This window comes from Phyllopteryx taeniolatus, chromosome 9 (assembly GCF_024500385.1).
Source record: "Phyllopteryx taeniolatus isolate TA_2022b chromosome 9, UOR_Ptae_1.2, whole genome shotgun sequence".
Lineage (NCBI taxonomy): Eukaryota > Metazoa > Chordata > Actinopteri > Syngnathiformes > Syngnathidae > Phyllopteryx > Phyllopteryx taeniolatus.
The window spans coordinates 5582376-5600625 of NC_084510.1; the positions used below are offsets into that span (position 1 = coordinate 5582376).

The 18250-nt window shown below is 40.6% G+C and overlaps 2 protein-coding genes across 18 annotated transcripts in view; one reads left to right on the forward strand and one right to left on the reverse strand.

Annotated features, from left to right (window-relative positions):
- The window catches only part of LOC133483988 (band 4.1-like protein 1), a 119251-nt gene extending 110746 nt beyond the window's left edge, over positions 1-8505 (forward strand). For all 14 annotated transcript variants that reach the window (XM_061785974.1, XM_061785968.1, XM_061785967.1 and 11 more), the window contains 3 exons: positions 1952-2032; positions 2122-2232; positions 2853-8505. In XM_061785974.1, the coding sequence (XP_061641958.1) occupies positions 1952-2032; positions 2122-2232; positions 2853-2864 (204 nt within the window). In that variant the 3' untranslated portion in view covers positions 2865-8505. The remainder of the gene's footprint in view (positions 1-1951; positions 2033-2121; positions 2233-2852) is intronic.
- The window catches only part of LOC133483989 (contactin-4-like), a 266693-nt gene that overhangs the window by 18301 nt on the left and 230142 nt on the right, over positions 1-18250 (reverse strand). For 3 of the 4 annotated variants that reach the window (XM_061785985.1, XM_061785983.1, XM_061785984.1), the window contains exon 23: positions 12151-14079. The exons of the other annotated variant lie outside the window; for it this stretch is intronic. In XM_061785985.1, the coding sequence (XP_061641969.1) occupies positions 13988-14079 (92 nt within the window). In that variant the 3' untranslated portion in view covers positions 12151-13987. Of the gene's footprint in view, positions 1-12150; positions 14080-18250 lie in introns of those variants that run through there. 4 annotated transcript variants of the gene reach the window in all.

An 18250-nucleotide genomic window follows, 5' to 3' on the forward strand; every position in this document is an offset into this window, starting at 1 on the left:
GCTGGCCTGGGAACGCCTCGGGATCCCCCCGGAAGAACTGGATGAAGTGGCTGGGGAAAGGGAAGTCTGGGCATCCCTGCTAAAGCTACTGCCCCCGCGACCCGACCTCGGATAAGCGGTAGAAGATGGATGGATGGATAGATGGAGTACAACATAAATCAGCAATAAATGTGACAGTTAAATAAGGTATATATTCCAAGAACCACTGTTAACATACACAGAAACGACGACAATAATGTAACAATAAGGACATTATTTATTGCAAAAAATAAAAAAATCCTGATTGCATTGTGCGCATCATGCATCTTGACGTCACGTATGCTTGTTTTCATTAGCATTAGCAGCTAGCTTTGTGAGCGATCACGCAAATAGTTAACACGGCGGGCCGGTTGTGCGCTGTCTGGGCTTCCCGTTCATTCCAATCTGGTTTAGTCAGTGTAGTGTTCAGTCTTGTATTTTTTATTTTTTTTAGTCACTTCATATCGATAAGCACACAGGTACCATCTATTAGAAATTAAAGTACGTTCTTGATTCTTCTTCGTGTTCTTTTCTTTTTTCACCTGTTTTTGACATAAGATGTTTACATAGTGCCCTCTAGTGTTCGAACTGAGATACCACAGTTGGATAAAATTGTGCCTTTTTAACAAGATGACAAACTTGTTCCTCTTTTTTAAAATTGCCTTGTGTTTTTTATTCACACAAGAACTGCCTATTTATATTTGAAATTGCCTCAATAGAAATGTTTGCAGACATGAAAATGCAGTTGACTGCTACATGCACAATCGGAATTTAAGAAAAATACTGTTGATTATCTAAAAGAGCAAACCAATTGGTCTTTCATTAGTAAGTGAAATGTCTCATTTTCTCTTGGGTATTCATAATTGCTCTTTAACCAGGCAAAAATACATTTTATCCTTATACTTAATTATCCCGATAGAATTGTCAGTAGAATACTCGATTACTAATTGCAGCACCACTGGGTTATTCATTTTTTAATTAAATTAAATGTCACTTAAGAAATGAAGTGAGAAAAAGTAACTCATAAAATAGCATTTACATAAAATAACTGAAAACATACTATTGATCGGTTTTGAAGGGGCAATAAACTAAGCCCCCCCCCAAAAAAGGCTTTGAACGTGCAAAAATGTTGATCAGCCCTCTAGTTTTCTTGTAAAGGTTCAAAGCACTTGTTTGTGAAATTATTTTTGATAAATAAATATGGATTTTTAACATATATTAAATACATAAATGCAGTACATAATATATACATATTAATGATATATACAATTAATTATTCATGCATCCATTAATTTATCCTTACTAGGGTCGTGGGCGAGCTGGAGCCTATCCCAGCTGACTCTGGGCGAGAGGTGGGGGTACACTCTGAACTGGTCGCCAGCCAATCGCAGGGCACAGAGAAACAAACAACCATTCATACTCACATTCACACCTACGGGCAATTTAGAGTCTTCAATTAACCTACCGTCCATGTTTTTGTGATGTGGGAGGAAACCGGGGAAAGCCCACGCAGGAACGGGGAGAACATGCGAACTCCACACAAGCGAGGCCGGATTTGAACCCGTGTCCTCAGAACTGTGAGGCAAATGTGGTATCCAGTCTTCCAGAGTTCCACCAAAGTAAATATCCATCCATGCATCCATTTTCTGTACCGCTTATCCTCACGAGGTCGAAAGGACTCGAAACTCAAGGTGTTGGACTTGACTCAGGACTTGCCTGTCTCCACTTTGACTCTGGACTTGAGGGCAAAGACTCGAGACTTCCTTGTGACTTGCAAAGCAATGACTTGGTCCCACCTCTGCTAGAATGTGACCTGTTTTTACACACACCTATTGTGCTGTTTACAAGAGCGAAGACAAAAATGTGATAAATCCGAGCAAATTCCTTGACATTTTTTTCAAATGAATAACGTCTTTCTGTATGTATGCTGCAGACGGTCAAAGGAAGCTTCTCAGAGACCAGAATTGAGAAAAGGATTATCATCACAGGCGATGACGATGTAGATCAACATCAGGTGAGGAGGAGTACCGGTAATTGCAGAGTACTCATGATAGTCAGCTGACCTAAGAGCGTCTTCCTGACCCTTATATGGCTTGACCCCAGGCGCTTGCCATGGCAATCCAAGAGGCCAAACAGCAGCACCCCGACATGCTTGTGACAAAAGCGGTGGTGATAAGGGAAACAGAGTCTCCCACTGAGGACCTACAGCAGAAGGTAAAGGAAAACCAAACATTCTACCTTGACACTACCAATATAAATAATGTCAAAAACACACAAAAAATCTAATTTAGCAACTTTTTTTTTATGCCACCTTGGTCTTATATGGGTAAATGTCTCCCACGCTAAACGAGCCATTTATTCATTTAATAGCCAGTTATTGATGATGTAAAATTTTAGACATTCATAGTAAAGGCAATCGTTATTGACAGAGAAATTGGTGGTGGCCGATTTGAAATACCCTTTCTAAAAGTGCATAACAGTAAAGACATAAACAGTTTCATAAAAAAAAATTATAATACAAAATCGTGTGAGTTGCAAAATTTACATATGTTGCCCTTCAAACATCTGTGGATCCAAATGCATAAATGATCCTAACTACTCATTAAACCAATTACACTCTGGTCTTTATACAATCATTATCGTGGTAAAGACATGCAATAGTTGCGAGACATCTCAGAAATAACACCATTCATTTTGCTGTCTGCTATTGTGTGAATGCAAAATGGCTGCCGCGTTCCGGCACTTGAGCTCACAGATCAGTGGGCCATGTCTTTACTGTCATTGATCAAATTATATGAAAATGACCCAGATGTTGTCAATGTAATGTTCCCTAGTTACAGTCCTGATTGGTCATGGTGGCTCCTGAGGCGGAGGACATGAGAGGATTCACCCCTGTTGCAGTGTGCCATGAACCTGGTAAAAGGACTATTTAGTCCTCCCGAGTTAGACACTTGACAAGAGACTGTGATCCACGAAGCAGTAGACCACCTCCCCTGTCCTTTGAGACAAATGTACTGTGACCCGGCCTCTGACCTGATCCGGAATCCTGTCACAGGGACCCCGGCCCTAATTAGTCAGGAAGGATCACCTGCTTGAGAGATTATTGGGTTACAGCTTTCTCGTTTTGATTTGGTTTTATTGTATTTATGTTTTACTGCACACACCCCTGCCACGTTACCATTTATTTACAAATAGCTTCCTTTGATATTGCAGACATATTTCTTGAACCATGATCATTTAATACATGCAACAAATACAGTATGTAACAAATGGTTCGGAAGAAAGAAGGGGCACAATCCTGGTGATGCAGGTTCCACCGTGGCGTCACTTACGGCACCTTCAGCAGTCTTACAACCTTTTTACATTTTTATCTGTAGAGAAACTTATGCCCAGTGTCTGCTTGATAAGTGAATATGTATATTGCGAGATTATTATAACCTGCATGATTCAAAGCAGAGGGAATTTTAAGAAACTAACAATACATATACAAATGTCCTTGTGTGACGGAGAAATACATTTCTTTGTTGGTAAAATTCATTGCAGCAAAGACATCACGATACAAAGCAATTTGTGGGAAAATTTCCAGAAATCTTTGGGCCAAAGGATGTTGATGTTGGAGACATTGGAATGTCGTTGGACTCAGAGCAAAGACATTCGTGTGGGGATCTGCTTTGCAATCAAGATATGATGAACATTGTTCAGTTTCCATTTCCTGCCATTACCATTAATGCTTCCTTTGAGATGGTCTGCTTTGGGTGTGGGATTTTTAGAGCCAATTTATTATTAATGTATGTTTCAGAAATGTTTATGCTTTTGTTTTTTTAAGATCCTACTTACAAAGCAAATGCTTTTTTTGGTTTACATGATCCAATATATAAATGTTATTCTTGTGATCTTGAAGTGTTTCAGTCTTTGGTTGTAAACATGCTGAAATATCATTGTTGAAAGTCTTGTTAGGTGCTGTGTGGGACATTACAAATGTTACTTTGGCAAATTGAAAATGTGCTCTTATCCCAATTGGCATTACCATTTGTACAGTGAATATAAAAAGTCTACGCAACCCCTGTTTAAATGGCATGCTTTTATGACGAAGTTATGTGATGTAAATACATTGTTTCAAAATGTTTTCCAGCATGAATGTGACCTATAACCTGTACAACCCAATTACAATAGTTAAAAAATATTTTTGAGAGGGGAAGTAAATATAAACAACAGAAATAATACGGTTGCACAAGTGTGCACACCCTCTAATAATTGGGATGTGGCTGTGTTCAGAATATACCAATCACTCAATCAATCACCAATGTTAAACAGTCAGAGTCAGCACACACCTGCCACCATTTAAAGTGCCTCTGATTAACCTCAACTCAAGCTCAGCTGCTCTAGTAGGTCTTTTCTGACATTTTCTTTTTCTTTTCTTTTTTTTTGCCTTCTAGCAGAAGCCTGAAGGTTTTGTGCTAACACTGACTGCTATTTCAAAGTTTTCATAATTCCTTCCACCTTGTCTAAGCCCCCTGTCCCAGCTGAAGAATAACAGCCGTAAAGCACGACGTCACAATCACAATGCTTCACTGTAGGTATGTTGTTCTATTGGTGATGAGCAGTGATAAGTAAATAAACCTTTTGGAATTACGGCCACAAAGTTCAAGCTTGGTTTCGTTGGATTGTAACAATCATTTGGGAATATGCTTTCATGGTTTGATGAAACCAAGATTGAATTTATGGGCTAAAAATTCCAAAAGATATGTTTGGCACAAAAACAGGATTGCTTATCACCAAAAGAACACCATACCTACTGTGAACCATGCTGATGGCAGCAAAATGCTGTGGGCACTTGTGCAACTGCTTTATTTCAGAAGTTTATTTTTTACCTCCCATTTAAAAAATATTTTTAAAAAAAAATCAATTGAGTTGTATAGAATATAGGTCACATTAATGGTGGGAAAAGTTTTGAAATGATTTCCATTCATTTTCTATACCGCTTTTCCTCATTAGGTTCACGGGTGTGCTTGAGTTTATCTCAGCTGACTTCGGGTTTACCAGCCAATCACAGGGCTTTGAAATAATTTACTTTGGTCTACTTGCTTATAATCAACAAAATCCTGACATTTGAACAAGGGTGTGTAGACTTTTTATCCACTGTACAGTTCTTCCACATTAGCCACTTGAGGGCAACACGAAGGCCTGTAAACATTTCACTGATATCCGACAACATCATCAGGTGTGCTTCAGGATATTACCCAATTTCACTTAATTGGTCTGGAAATTATTTATATACGACATACAATGCATCTGTTCCTCTATCTATCTATCTATGCCAACAACTTACTATAGATGCAGGCAGAACAATTAAATGCTCCACTAGATGGCAGAAGGTACAATTAACCTGTGTATCCATCATTAATGAAGTATAAATACTTTTTGTGACGTTTGTGTTTTCTGGTGAGTGAGATTTTTTTCGAATGTAAACTATGTGCCTTGGCTCAATAGGATGTGTGTCCTAGAAAATATTGTGGCATCTTTATGCCTTTTAAAATTTGGGATCTTCAGGGGTACCCGAACCAGCTGTGTGAAAGTCTATGTGAGCCACTATACTACCAATGGCAAAAGCCAAAAACTGAAACTGTATTGCTGAGTTGCTAATTGTTTGCATTTTGCTGAACAAAAAGAAAGATGAAAGAAAATATCTGTCAAAAGACAACAAAGCGTTTGTGTTATTTTGAATATCAGACAGGGTAATCTGTAGTGTAGTGGTTCATACAGCAGATTTAGCCAGCTGTTGTGGGATTGCGCCAACTCAATGCCCCATTCACAGTTTCCCTGTGATTGAATTGTGATCAATTCAGAGTGTACTTTCAAAGTTTCGCCCTTTAAGCTCCAGGCCCTAGCAGCTAGCAAGACCCTGAATTGAATCAATGGTATAGAAAATGGATGGATATTTGGGCATCTTTGCATTGTACTTGCATTGAGTCATTCAATTCTTTTTTTTAATCCAATTAATGTAAACTTCAAAGTTTTCAGGTTTTCAGGGTTTTGCTTTATGGTTTTATCTTTAAAGTATATCAAAGGTGTTTGAAGTTGTATTTAAAGAAGTTTTGTGAGGCCTATGCTGCCCCCAGTTTAGAAAACTCAGTGTTAAATAGCATATACTGTATCTTGGATGACCTTTCATATTATACTATGCACTGCTATCATCCACATGGATCCTACTGATAGAGCCTGAGCCATTTTAGCTGTGTTGCTGTCAATGTTAATCTTGTGCTACTTGTAAGCGAAGCAGTACACTGCTTGTGAGATTTGCAATAAGCAGCCATTTTTCTTATCATTTGTCTTCTAAAAGGGAGAAAACTGTGAACTGTCATACGTGATGAAGCGTGTAAAAAGCTTGCACACAGTGAGTGATAGTCCTAACAGACCAGCCATGGCGTTTGACTTTTTCTTCATTTTCCAATGTCCACATCCTGTCCCAAACTGACACATCCAAATACAAACTGTCAACTGCAGTTGATATATAAAGCGGCTGAAGTAAGTATTTAACACGTCACCGTTTTTGTCACTAAATATATTTTCAAAGGTGCTATTGACGTGAACGTTTCACCAGATGTTGGGAACAACCCATGTAATCCATACATGCAAAGAAAGTAGAACAAATAAGATCATAAATTAAGTGTAATAATGTGAAATGACACAGGGAAAAAGTATTGAACATGCCAAATGGTATTTATTTAATACTTTGTACAGAACCTTTGTTTGCAATGACAGCTGCAAGACACCTCCTGTATAGAGAAACAAGTCGTGAGCTCTGGTGTGATTTTGGCCCATTCCTCCACACAAGCAGTCTTCAAATCTTGAAGGTTCCGTGGGTTTCTTTAATGGACCTTGCGTTTCAGTTCTTTTCATAGATTTTCAATTGGATTCCAGTCAGGTGAATGGCTGGGCCATTCTCGCACCTTTATTTTTCTTTACTTAGAAACCAATTGAAAGTTTCATTGGCAGTATGTTTTGGATCATTATCCTGATGAAATGTCCACCCTCGTTTAATTTTCATCATACTCGTAGATGGCAGAAGCTTTTTGTCAAGAATGTCTCGATGGATTTGCCCATTCATCCTTCCTTCAATAATGTGAAGTTTACCAGTACCATTTGTTGAAAAGCAGCCCCACACCATCATGTTCCCAATTCCGAACGTCACTGTTGGTATGGTGTTCTGCAGTTCTATTTCTCCTCCAAACGTGGTGTGCATTATGGCATCTAAACAGTTCAATTTTGCTCTCATCCGAACAGATTATATTCTCCCAGTATTTAACTGGCTTGTTTAACTGTTGTTCAGCAAACTTTAAACGAGCTTTGACATGCTTTTTGTTTCAGCAATGGCGTCTTGCGTGATGAGCGTGCATACACGTGGAGTACATTACTTATTGTTATCCTTGTGACAACAGTAACTGCTAATTCCAGGTCTTTTTGAAGCTCTCCACAGGTGGTCCTAAACTCTTGGACAACTGACAATTTTAGGTGTTGTCTTGGCTTTCCATGCCTTTTTGCACCTCCCTTTCGTCATGCGTTCAATACTTTTTTTCCCAGTGTCATTTCACATTACTACACACAACTTAATTTCTGATCTTATTTGTTCTACTTTCTTTGTATGTATGGATTACTTGAGTTGTTCCAAACATCTGGTGAAAATTTCATGTCAAGAGCACCTTTGGAAATATATTTAGTGAGAAAATTGGTGACGTGTTAAATACTTATTTCAGCCGGTGAATAATTTAGTATGTGTGAAAACAATAGCTACACCAAGCTGAACCTTAATGCAGCAGTGAACTGTTAACTGTTGGCAAAATAATGTATTTGCTTAAGTACTGGATACACGACACTGGGATAAAACAAGTGGTGAGAGGCTACACACGCTGTGCTGTGAGAAATTTAAGTTACTTATCTATCGACACACGCTGTGCTGTGAGAAATTTAAGTTACTTATCTATTTAAAAATATATTTCTTAGTGTTATACTGTAAACTATGTCATGTTTGATATAGGCTCTAATGCACCAGGCTGTGAAGGGATTTAAATGAAAAGACAATACCGCACTTGTATGGAATGTCACATTAATGGGTGCCTTATATTTGGAGTTGTACTCACAGGAGCCAGAGGCCCAGTTTATATGTGCTGATGAAAAGGCTACTTTCATTCACACTACCTTAAAAGTGCATAACTGTCTGGAAAGGATGTGACAATACATACATCTTTCAAAATGGGAACTGTATGTATATATGGTATAATTAAAGTAGAAACCAGTGTTAATACCGATTCTGGAAATATTCTTGGCTCATTCTGAAGCATCAAGTTAGCGTCACCTTCAATTCTCCAATGCTTTTGTAATACATTCCTCTAGTGCATGGTGGTGTGTATGTGCTGTATTTGCTTTCGGTCTAAAATAAAAAATAAAAAAAACATACATGCATAAATAAATGTCCCCATATGGTTCAAAGCACTGTGTGTGAGAGTGTAAATTGCACGGCTATGCACTTGTTAATGAGAATATGAAGTCAAGCGTCACCTGCCCTACCAGCAGAAATATGCAGTACCAGAAGTCAGTACAGTGTTACTTTTGTATGATGATACATTGCCATCTCGTGGCTCAATTGAGTAAATGCAGTTAAGATTCTGAAAATACGACTGTGTTCCAAAAGCTCCACCGAGTGCATATTATGAATACTTAACATGAGAACTGAAAATTTGAATGTTGTGTCAGAGTTTATTTAAAAATATACAAATAATAACAAATAACCCTAAATTGAACCCATACGACTTTTATAACAGTACATGGAGAGGGTTACATTTCAAAATCTGGTTACTTTTATGGTTAATGAAGGCTTTCGTATCTTGACAGCTAAGAGATTAAAGGAGTGAAGGCTGGGTGGCGGCTTTGTTTATTATGAATTAAAAGTTGTACATTGGACAGTAGGGGCTCTTTAATAAAGAGATGAGTAAGCAAACCTAAATTAAAAGGAAATATCTTTTGTAAAATGAATGTCAGGTAATGTTTTAATAAAAAATATTTGAGCGTTATTATTGCAATAAGTTTCCCTAAAGTATTTTTTCCCATTTGTGCAGTACAAGATTTGTGTGTCTGTGTGTTTTTTATTATCAATTTGTTTCGTTAAAGGCGATGTTTGCAGTGTTAAAACTGACAGCAAGATTTTAATGTAGCCTTCACTTCACCAATCCCTCCCTCCCCCCAGTCTCTGACCAAAGCCCCTCAGTAACGTGCACGAGATGTGCACTGTAAACAAGCCAATGTTTCTCACGGCTGCTACATTGGTAGTATGACTTATTTGTAATGGGGTGTTACTATGCTGCAACACAAAATTTTATTGGTTTGAAGTTTTATTTTTGGGAATGTACAGGCTAGGTACAAAATCAAATCTGGAAAACAGCATTAATAACCAATAAAATTTAGTGTGCCTACATGGACAAATCGGGGGACTGAGGGGGCCAAGGATTGTCAGCAAACCTGGAAATGAGGTGTTCGCCGAAAAGAGGACGGAGAACGGCCATCGATGCTCTGGCTGTGTGGACCGTCGCCCCATCCCGCTGAAACCATACACGTTGGATAGGCATGCGTCTTCGTTGCCATTCAGGCACAAATAAGTAATGTTCAGAGGTCACAGTAACACAGAACAAACAAGCTCAAAGACCAAATCAAAAGAGCAATGTTGGAGAGAGTGGAAGCCAATTTCCATCAACACCTTCAGAAATGCATCAATGAAAACAGACACCAAATGATGGATGATGTTTTCCATACTTGATTTGTGTCAAATGCTATTTCAATACGAACCAGTGGCCGTTCTAGGAGGGGCCAGTGTCCCTCCCCCCCAGCAGCGGGGTTGGACCCCCCCAAAATCGACATTCCCACGCCTCCATCCACCCTCCGTTGACGAAATGAAATTGACTCAAAATGTATTGGACAGCACCACCTATGGGCTACAACTGCCACTGAAATAAATATGAAAATGATTGACACATGGTCAGTCACGCCTTCTTTCTCTGAAAGGTTGTTTTTCTTTGGGCGCAGTGGTTTCTTAAAAGTCACATTAGCGCTACAAGATGGGGCCAAAGAGGGCAGATTTTTTATTTATTTATTTATTTTTTACAGATCATTGTACTGTCGTGTCAATCTGACAGTTTTAAAGAATATGACAAAAAGTGGTTTCAATGAAAAATTATTAAATCCGCCTTAATTCTAAACATGCCAGCACGGTGGAAGACTGGTTAGCACATCTGCCTCACAGTTCTGGGGACTGGGGTTCAAATCCCGGCCCCGCCTGTGTGGAGTTTGCATGTACTCCCCGTGCCTGGGTGGGTTTTCTCTGGGCACTCCGGTTTCCTCCCACATCCCAAAGACATGCGTGGTAGGTTGATTGAAGACTCTAAATTGCCCGTAGGTGTGAATGTGAGTGCGAATGGTTGTATGTGCCCCGCGGTTGGCTGGAGACCGGTTCAGGGTGTACCCCGCCTCCCGCCCGAAGATAGCTGGGATAGGCTCCAGCAGCCCGCGACCCTAGCGAGGATAAGCGGTAAAGACAATGGATAGATGGAATTCTAAATATTCTTTGCTGCTGCTGTATTCTTATTTGTTTATATCCATTCTCCCTTTCTCTGTACTGCCTATCCTCAGTAGGGTTGCAGGTGTGTTGGTGCCTATCCCAGCTGAGTTTGGCCTGGCCGCCATCCAATCGCAGGGCACATATAGACAAAAAAAAAAAACATTCCCATTCACATCTAGGAAAAATTTTGTGCTTAATGGACCCTACCCAGGATGTGTTTGAAATTTGAGAGAATACCGGAGTACCCGGAGAAAACCCATGCAGACACAAGGAGAATGTGCCAACTCCACACAGGTAGGCCAGAGCCTGGATTTAGACCCACAATGAATTGTGAGGTGGATGTGTTCACCACTCGGTCTCCAAGCAGCCCTATTTGGTTAACATCAAATGCATTGAAAATATAAGGACCACTCCAGTGTCTTTTTCATTGGTATATATGTGTGTTTGGGGCGGTTGTTGTTGGAGGGGTGCCTATGGGAGGGTCTCGCACAGGGCGCCATTCAAGGTAGGACCGCCACTGCCTACATTGTTGCCTTTTAGTGCCAAACTGTTTTTTAACCTATGCGTGAATCTATTTAAGTCATTAACTGTGAAATGAAGATAAAAAAGAAAAAGACAATACAAGGAATGAAAACAGTTTTGCTCATTTGCATATTTGCATGTCACATAGTGTCAAAGTAGCTTAAGCGTCTGATGGTGATGCCAAATGAGCTGACTGCTTTCAAATTTGGCCTCACATTTGGCGCCACTACGGCAACGTGCGAGAATTCATTCTGCGTTCTGAGAATTTTTTTCAGACCACAGGCAAACCATCCTTCACAGAATTAAAGTCCCAGTTGCTTCAGTTGGCGTTTGAGACGGAATCCGAAAATGCACAACCGAGTGAAGGGACACTGTCGTAGCATTCGGAAAAGTGCCAATACTTGCTGCCTACAACTTGTCAAAAACCAACCCATGTGTTGGATTTACCATACAATACCCTATGTGCCATGTCTGTTTAAAGAGCTTAATGTTGAATGTGTGCATGAGAGAGAGAGAGAGAGAGCGAGGGAAAGTGCGCTTGCATTTTCTGGCAATGCGAGCACATCTTTCGGTACAAGAAATGGATTAGTGGAGTTGTTGACAAACATCATCAAATATTTATTAAGCAGCAGAATGTTCCCCCTGCGCTGACCTAATGCCCTAATTTCCGGGTGGATGTGCTCTGACTTCGACACTTTTGAGACCTAGGATGACTAGCAACAAGTAATCGGATGCTGAGTCTGCTCGATAGTTAGAATTATATTTAAGATATTCTGTAATGAATTACACTGTTGTGTGCACACATAACACTGGGATTGGGGTTGGATGAAAAACAGTAGACAGTGAAATAGTACAGTAGTTTTCAGGGGATCGAGTCTATTTAAGTATGGTACTTTGTGTTTGGCACACCTCGTTTTTTTCTTCTAGAAAAAAACAGGTGTTTATCAACAATCAGTTGGATCTATAATAATTGAGGAAAGGACCAACAGAGCTATGTGTTGTTATATAAATCAAGATTCTTTATTAACACAATATTAACAGCAAAGTAAGAGAGAAAGCCCTCGTGTTGAGCAGACAGGACATGTCTGAGAGGCTGATTTCGACAGAAGCATGGACTTGGAGCCAACGATTGTTTAGATGTCATGGTACACGTACAATATACACAAACCTCTACCGTGCAGGAACCATATGAATGCTGCATGGTCCTGAAGCTGTTAAGTCACTTTGTCAGGCGCGAAAGGATTAATTAAGTATGCACAGTCATGCTGAGCGCCAGTTAGCAATAGTATGAAACAGAGTTCGACATAAAAACCAAGTACGGCATCTTTTTTAGAAAGATTTTTTTTTTTCGTATAAATGATTTGAAGTGTACAAAACAGTATATTACATATTCACTGATGCATGATTCTGCACAAGACCCAGTAGCCTACAGTTTCCACACTTCCCTAAGAGCTACATACAGGCTGTATAGCACGTCTGCACTGCCCTCAAACATGGCATCAGGAAACTATGGGCGGGGAAAAGGAAACATCAGCAGCATTGTCATTTAGCATTGTCTTTAGAACACACAACTATAAAAATGCACGAGGCCTCATATTGCCAGAATACAGAACTCAGCGCTTGTCCCCCACCCACCACGCCCCCACGACCCCTCCCAAAGCTGACAACATCCGGCATATAGCAGCATGTAAACATCACTGCGGCTGCATCATAGTTCTACGATTCTACTGTCCTCAAGATACATTATGATAAGTTAAGGCTCTTTGAAGGACCTGAGGATTTTGAAGATATGATGAGGCACACAGAAGGCAAAGAATAGCTATTCACACAGGGCGAATCCAAAGAAAGGAGAGCATGGATCCGAGCGCCATTACAGGAGAGGACCCCAGAAGAGACAGCACACTGCTGGTGGTGGCAGCTGTCACAAAGATGGTTTTAAGGATGTCATGAGACTTGAAGAGGTGTTCAATTACCAAAGAGGACTGGCACTAAACTCTTTGCATGCTCACCCTTTACTCAGCAGTTTGTTCATTGGATTGTTTTTTTTTTCAGATGGACCTTATATATATGTCCAAAAACTGCTAAGTGCATTCCAAAGGTGTTGTGATGTGCATCTAAAATTAAAGCAATTGTCATCTTGTATGTAACTGGATTTGATGAATTATGAAAGTCCCAGTGTGGACACATTCAATGTATATACTGTAATGTTGATATTGTGAATTACTTCTTATCAAAGTGACAATTATTTTATTCATATTTGACACCTTGTTGTGAGGTTCCACACTTTACTGGTTTGGTAAATCATTAGCATGTCTTGTTTATGGACAGAGAGAGATGAAAATGCGATGCAAGTCATCTCATATAACAGGAAAAAAAAAAACTGTAAAATAAGCTTTGAAGGGTGAGAAATATATGCATTGAGTTCAAAATCAAGTGGTCTGGTTCGCTGTCAAATGTAATTAAAAAACACCTTGTGGGAAATCTTGATCTGGCATACTCTTAATTGTTACCCCAATATACTTAAGACTGCAGAAAAAAATGTAAAGCTTGGAATGTCACACAAAAAAGATGCATTCACAACATTTTGTTTCACCTTTTCTTATGAAAGCTGCTTTGGTAACAACATAGTCATGACATCTGTACATCTTCCTCTTGTAGCCAATGTGCCAAAAGACTTTCCCAAATGTCCCAGTGGCATGTTTTCCATTTTTATTTTCATCAGTGTATCCCTTTAGCCTCTAAATCAAAATGAATGGGTCTAGTTACACTAGAGAGGTCTATGTCTTTTTTCTTATGTAGACTGTCTCCACTTCAGATGCAAGGTGTGCCGGGAGCTGTTCGTCATAAAGATGTCCGCGCTGTCAAAGACAGTGCTATTGTACTGAGGGCCGATAGAGTGGAGACCTTGGATGCTGAGCCGACTGCATCGGGACCTGAAAAGGTAATGACAAGATAAAGACGAGCAACAATACTAATTTTATTTCTTTAATGTCTAGACTTACTCTGTTATGTTTTGATCGTCATACAGCTATTTCCAGAATACTGTAATCTATACAAAAATAGATAAACTAAATGAATTAATCTAAATTATGAAATTAAGGTAAACGCAGGGGGGAGGGGGGGGGGGGGTCTACATTGATCTGGGTGAGCTACAACTTGTTTAGCGATACCGAGTATTTAAGCTATGACAGTCAGAGATGATCACCAGTAGTCGTTTGCGTTGTGCTTTTACTGGCTTTATTTTTGGTAGTTTGCCTCTTCCAGTTTTGCTGCCATCCCTGTTGGCTTCATAGGATTCAGGCACAGTCTGATTTTATATTTTGTTACTGATGTTGTGCATTTGAATCCAATTCGTTTGTGGTATTTGTAACAAGAAGGAGTACTGAGTCAAGATGTAGACTGTTACATGAGCTTCTCACACTTGTGAGCTGTCCACCGGCTCGCTAGCAACCATGTTCTTGTCACTTACAAAGAAAAGGTAGCATGTTACATATGTGTGCTATCAAGTTTTAATATTTGAACGTGTTAGTGGCTGATTTCATTTTATTTTAATGTTCAAGAATGAGATGCGTGAGGGTGCATCAGAATATCAATATTTATGACCACTTCTCATTTGTCAATAAAGTTAAGCAAGTGTTATATATTTTTTTAACTGACTAAAAGGATAGATTAAATTCTGATTATAAGCGAAATAATAATAAAATAATAAAGAAAGATATCACTTAGAATATTACCTGAACAGTCAATAAAGGGTTTTTGCATTGTGAAACTTTTGAGCAAATTGAAGTTTGACCAACACCATGGAACGGATTGTGGTCAGATTTCCGTGTACCGCAGTAATTGGGGAGGAGTCGGCCTGGCCCTGGGTAAAGGACTATTTTCTGACACTTCCTTAATTTGTCGGTGAATACAACATGAATGATTGCAAGTGTAGCGTACACTTTAGCTGTGTTCTAATTTAGTATTGTTTGGCAGCGCTTTATTGAGTGTCATTCTCTTAGCAGTCAAGTTTGAAGCACCATCAGAGTTAACATCACATGTGGATAGAGGAAAAGTGGAAAGATGACCAAAGAGCTGACTATCATAGTGCTCAAAGCAGTGCACCCATCTCTGCTCTGGCTGTTCAACCAAATACTGCTGTTCATATTTGCGTAGTTTGGTATTCTGGTCCTGACCAAAGCACTAGGTGCGTTTTTAATCACGCATTTGGTCTATGTTGCCGTAGGGCCTGATTTACTAAGATCCTACACCCGCAGCAACATTAAACGTCTACAATGTCTTTTGTTTTACACAAGATGCCTTCAAAAGCTCCCAAAGATAACAATATCCGATGTTTAGGATTCGTTTCTGTTTACTTAAACTGTATCATATCATGGCGGAATGGTGAACGACTGGTTAGCACATCTGCCTCACAGTTTTGAGGACCGGGGTTCAAATCCCGGCCCCGCCTATGTGGAGTTTGCATATTCTCCCCGTGCCTGCGTGGGTTTTCTCCATTCACTCCGGTTTCCTCCCACATCCCAAAAACCTGCATTAATTGAACACTGGGCAGCCGTGGCCCAATGGTTAAGATGTTCGCCTGCCACCGTGGGGTACCTAGGTTCAAGACCCCGACTGGACCATCCGCCAACATCCCCCGGACTCACGGCTGTGGTGTCCTTGAGCAAGACACTGATACCCCGAAATGCTCCCCGGGCGCTTCAGCTGCCCCCTGCTCCAGTGTGTTCCACTAACATGTGTACGTGTTCACTGTGATGGGTTAAATGCAGAGAGCAAATTTCGTGTGCATGCATGCATGTTCATGACAACAAATGGAGATTCTTCTTCTTCTAAATTGCCCATAGGTGTGAATGTGAGTGCGAGTGGTTGTTTGTTTCTATGTGCCCTGCGATTGGCTGGCGACCAGTTCAGGGTGTACCCCGCCTCTCGCCCGAAAGATAGTTGGGATAGGCTCCAGCATGCCCGCGACCCATATGTTGAGAAGCGGAACGGAAGATGAATGAATGAATGAATGTATCATATCATATTTGTATAAAGAAATGATATACATGTATTTAACGTTGTCTGAAGACACCAGCCATACAGAAAACAACATTTTAGCAAGTTTAGCTTCAAATCATCTTGTCATAATCCTGTAGGTATGCTCATACACACAAGAAGTCCGCTAATGCCTGGATCAGACTATCGCCATAAAATCTTGATCCCTTGATCTTATCTCGGTCAGACAGTGGCAACACTACACAATATGTATTCCGATACCACCACATCCAGAATTTTACGATCAATGGGCTTTATCTTGTCAAATCAAACACTGTCGGAGAGGCGAAACCAGAAAACGTGTCACTGGTCAATGTGACAGGATACACTCATTACCATGGCGATGACAACAACAATGGATCGCGCCAATGTATTGTGGTGGGGAAAAAAAGAACAAAATGAGGAAAAACGTGTGGTGGTCATCATCGGTGCTCCAGAGAGGACATTCATTCAAGGATTGCTTAAGGTATGTTCAGGTACTTTTAATACGATACGGCTCGCAAGCAGGAAAAAAAACATTATGTACCCTAGCACGCGAGTGCTAGCACTAACGGTTGTACGTAAACATGCTAATTGGTTAGTGTGCATGAATAAATGTTGACAACGGCAAGCACGGGGGGGGGGGGGTTCACAATACCGGTCACAATACGCAATCCTATTAGTCGACGTCAAGGTGCGCTGTCGGAGAGTTGTCTTTGATATGTCACACTACACGGAAGATATCCATAAAAATCAAACAAGCTAGACTTTTTATTTGGCCGAATCGTTGGTCCTGGATTGTCACACTTCAAGAATTTTTGTTGTTCACGACAAAATATGTCGGGCCTGATCTGGGAAATTGCCCGTGATATATAATTGGGCCAATACTGGGGCTGAAATCCTGTAGTCTGATCTAGGCATAACCTGTTTGCGGGTTTTGTCACATTACGTTCAGCATATACCAGATTAAAAGATACAAAATTATTCATTCATTCATTCATTTTCCATTCCGCTCATCCTCACAGGGGTCGCGGGCATGCTGGAGCCTATCCCAGCAATCTTCGGGCGAGACGCGGGGTACACCCAGAACTGGACGCCAGCCAATGGCAGGGTACATATAAAGCACACACATTCACACCTACGGGCAATTTAGAGTCTTCAGTCAACCTACCACGCATGTTTTTGGGATGTGGGAGGAAACCGGAGTGCCTGGAGAAAACCCACGCAGGCAGGGGGAGAACATGCAAACTCCACACATTTGAACCCCGGTCCTCAGAACTGTGAGGCCGATGTGCTCACCAGTCGTCGACCGTACCGCGATACAAAATTATCCATCACAAATTGTTTGACAAATCACATTGTATGTGTTAAACCAATATATTTGCATATAGTCCTCCCAGAACACTCAAGATTGTGTGTGACAAACGTGCAAAATTCTTTCCATCCATCCATTTTCTGAGCCGCTTCTCCTCACTAGGGTCGCGGGCGTGCTGGAGCCTATCCCAGCTGTCATCGGGCAGGAGGCGGGGTACACCCTGAACTGGTTGCCAGCCAATCACAGGGCACATAGAAACAAACAACCATTCGCGCTCACAGTCATGCCTACGGGCAATTTAGAGTCTCCAATTAATGCATGTTTTTGGGATGTGGGAGGAAACCGGAGTGCCCGGAGAAAACCCACGCAGGAACGGGGAGAACATGCAAACTCCACACAGGCGGGGCCGGGGATTGAACCCGGGTCCTCAGAACTGTGAGGCTGACGCTCTAACCAGTCGGCCACCGTGCCGCGCAAAATTCTTTATTTTGGATATTTGGTTTCATAGAATAGCTTCCACATCTGTTTGCAAGAGCAATCGAGTTTTCACCCGTTCTTGCACGTGCAAACCTTCAGTAAATCCGGCCCTTTGTGTTCACAATAGCATGTTTAACACTGAAGCAAAGGTTGCCCAGAGAAATATACAGTATATGCATGATGTTACAACTTGCTAGAGAGTTTTTATATTGAGAGACACTGTGTAACGCAACTCAAATATTCATCCATCCATCCATCCATTTTCTGTAGCATTTATCCAAAAAAGTGTCACGGAA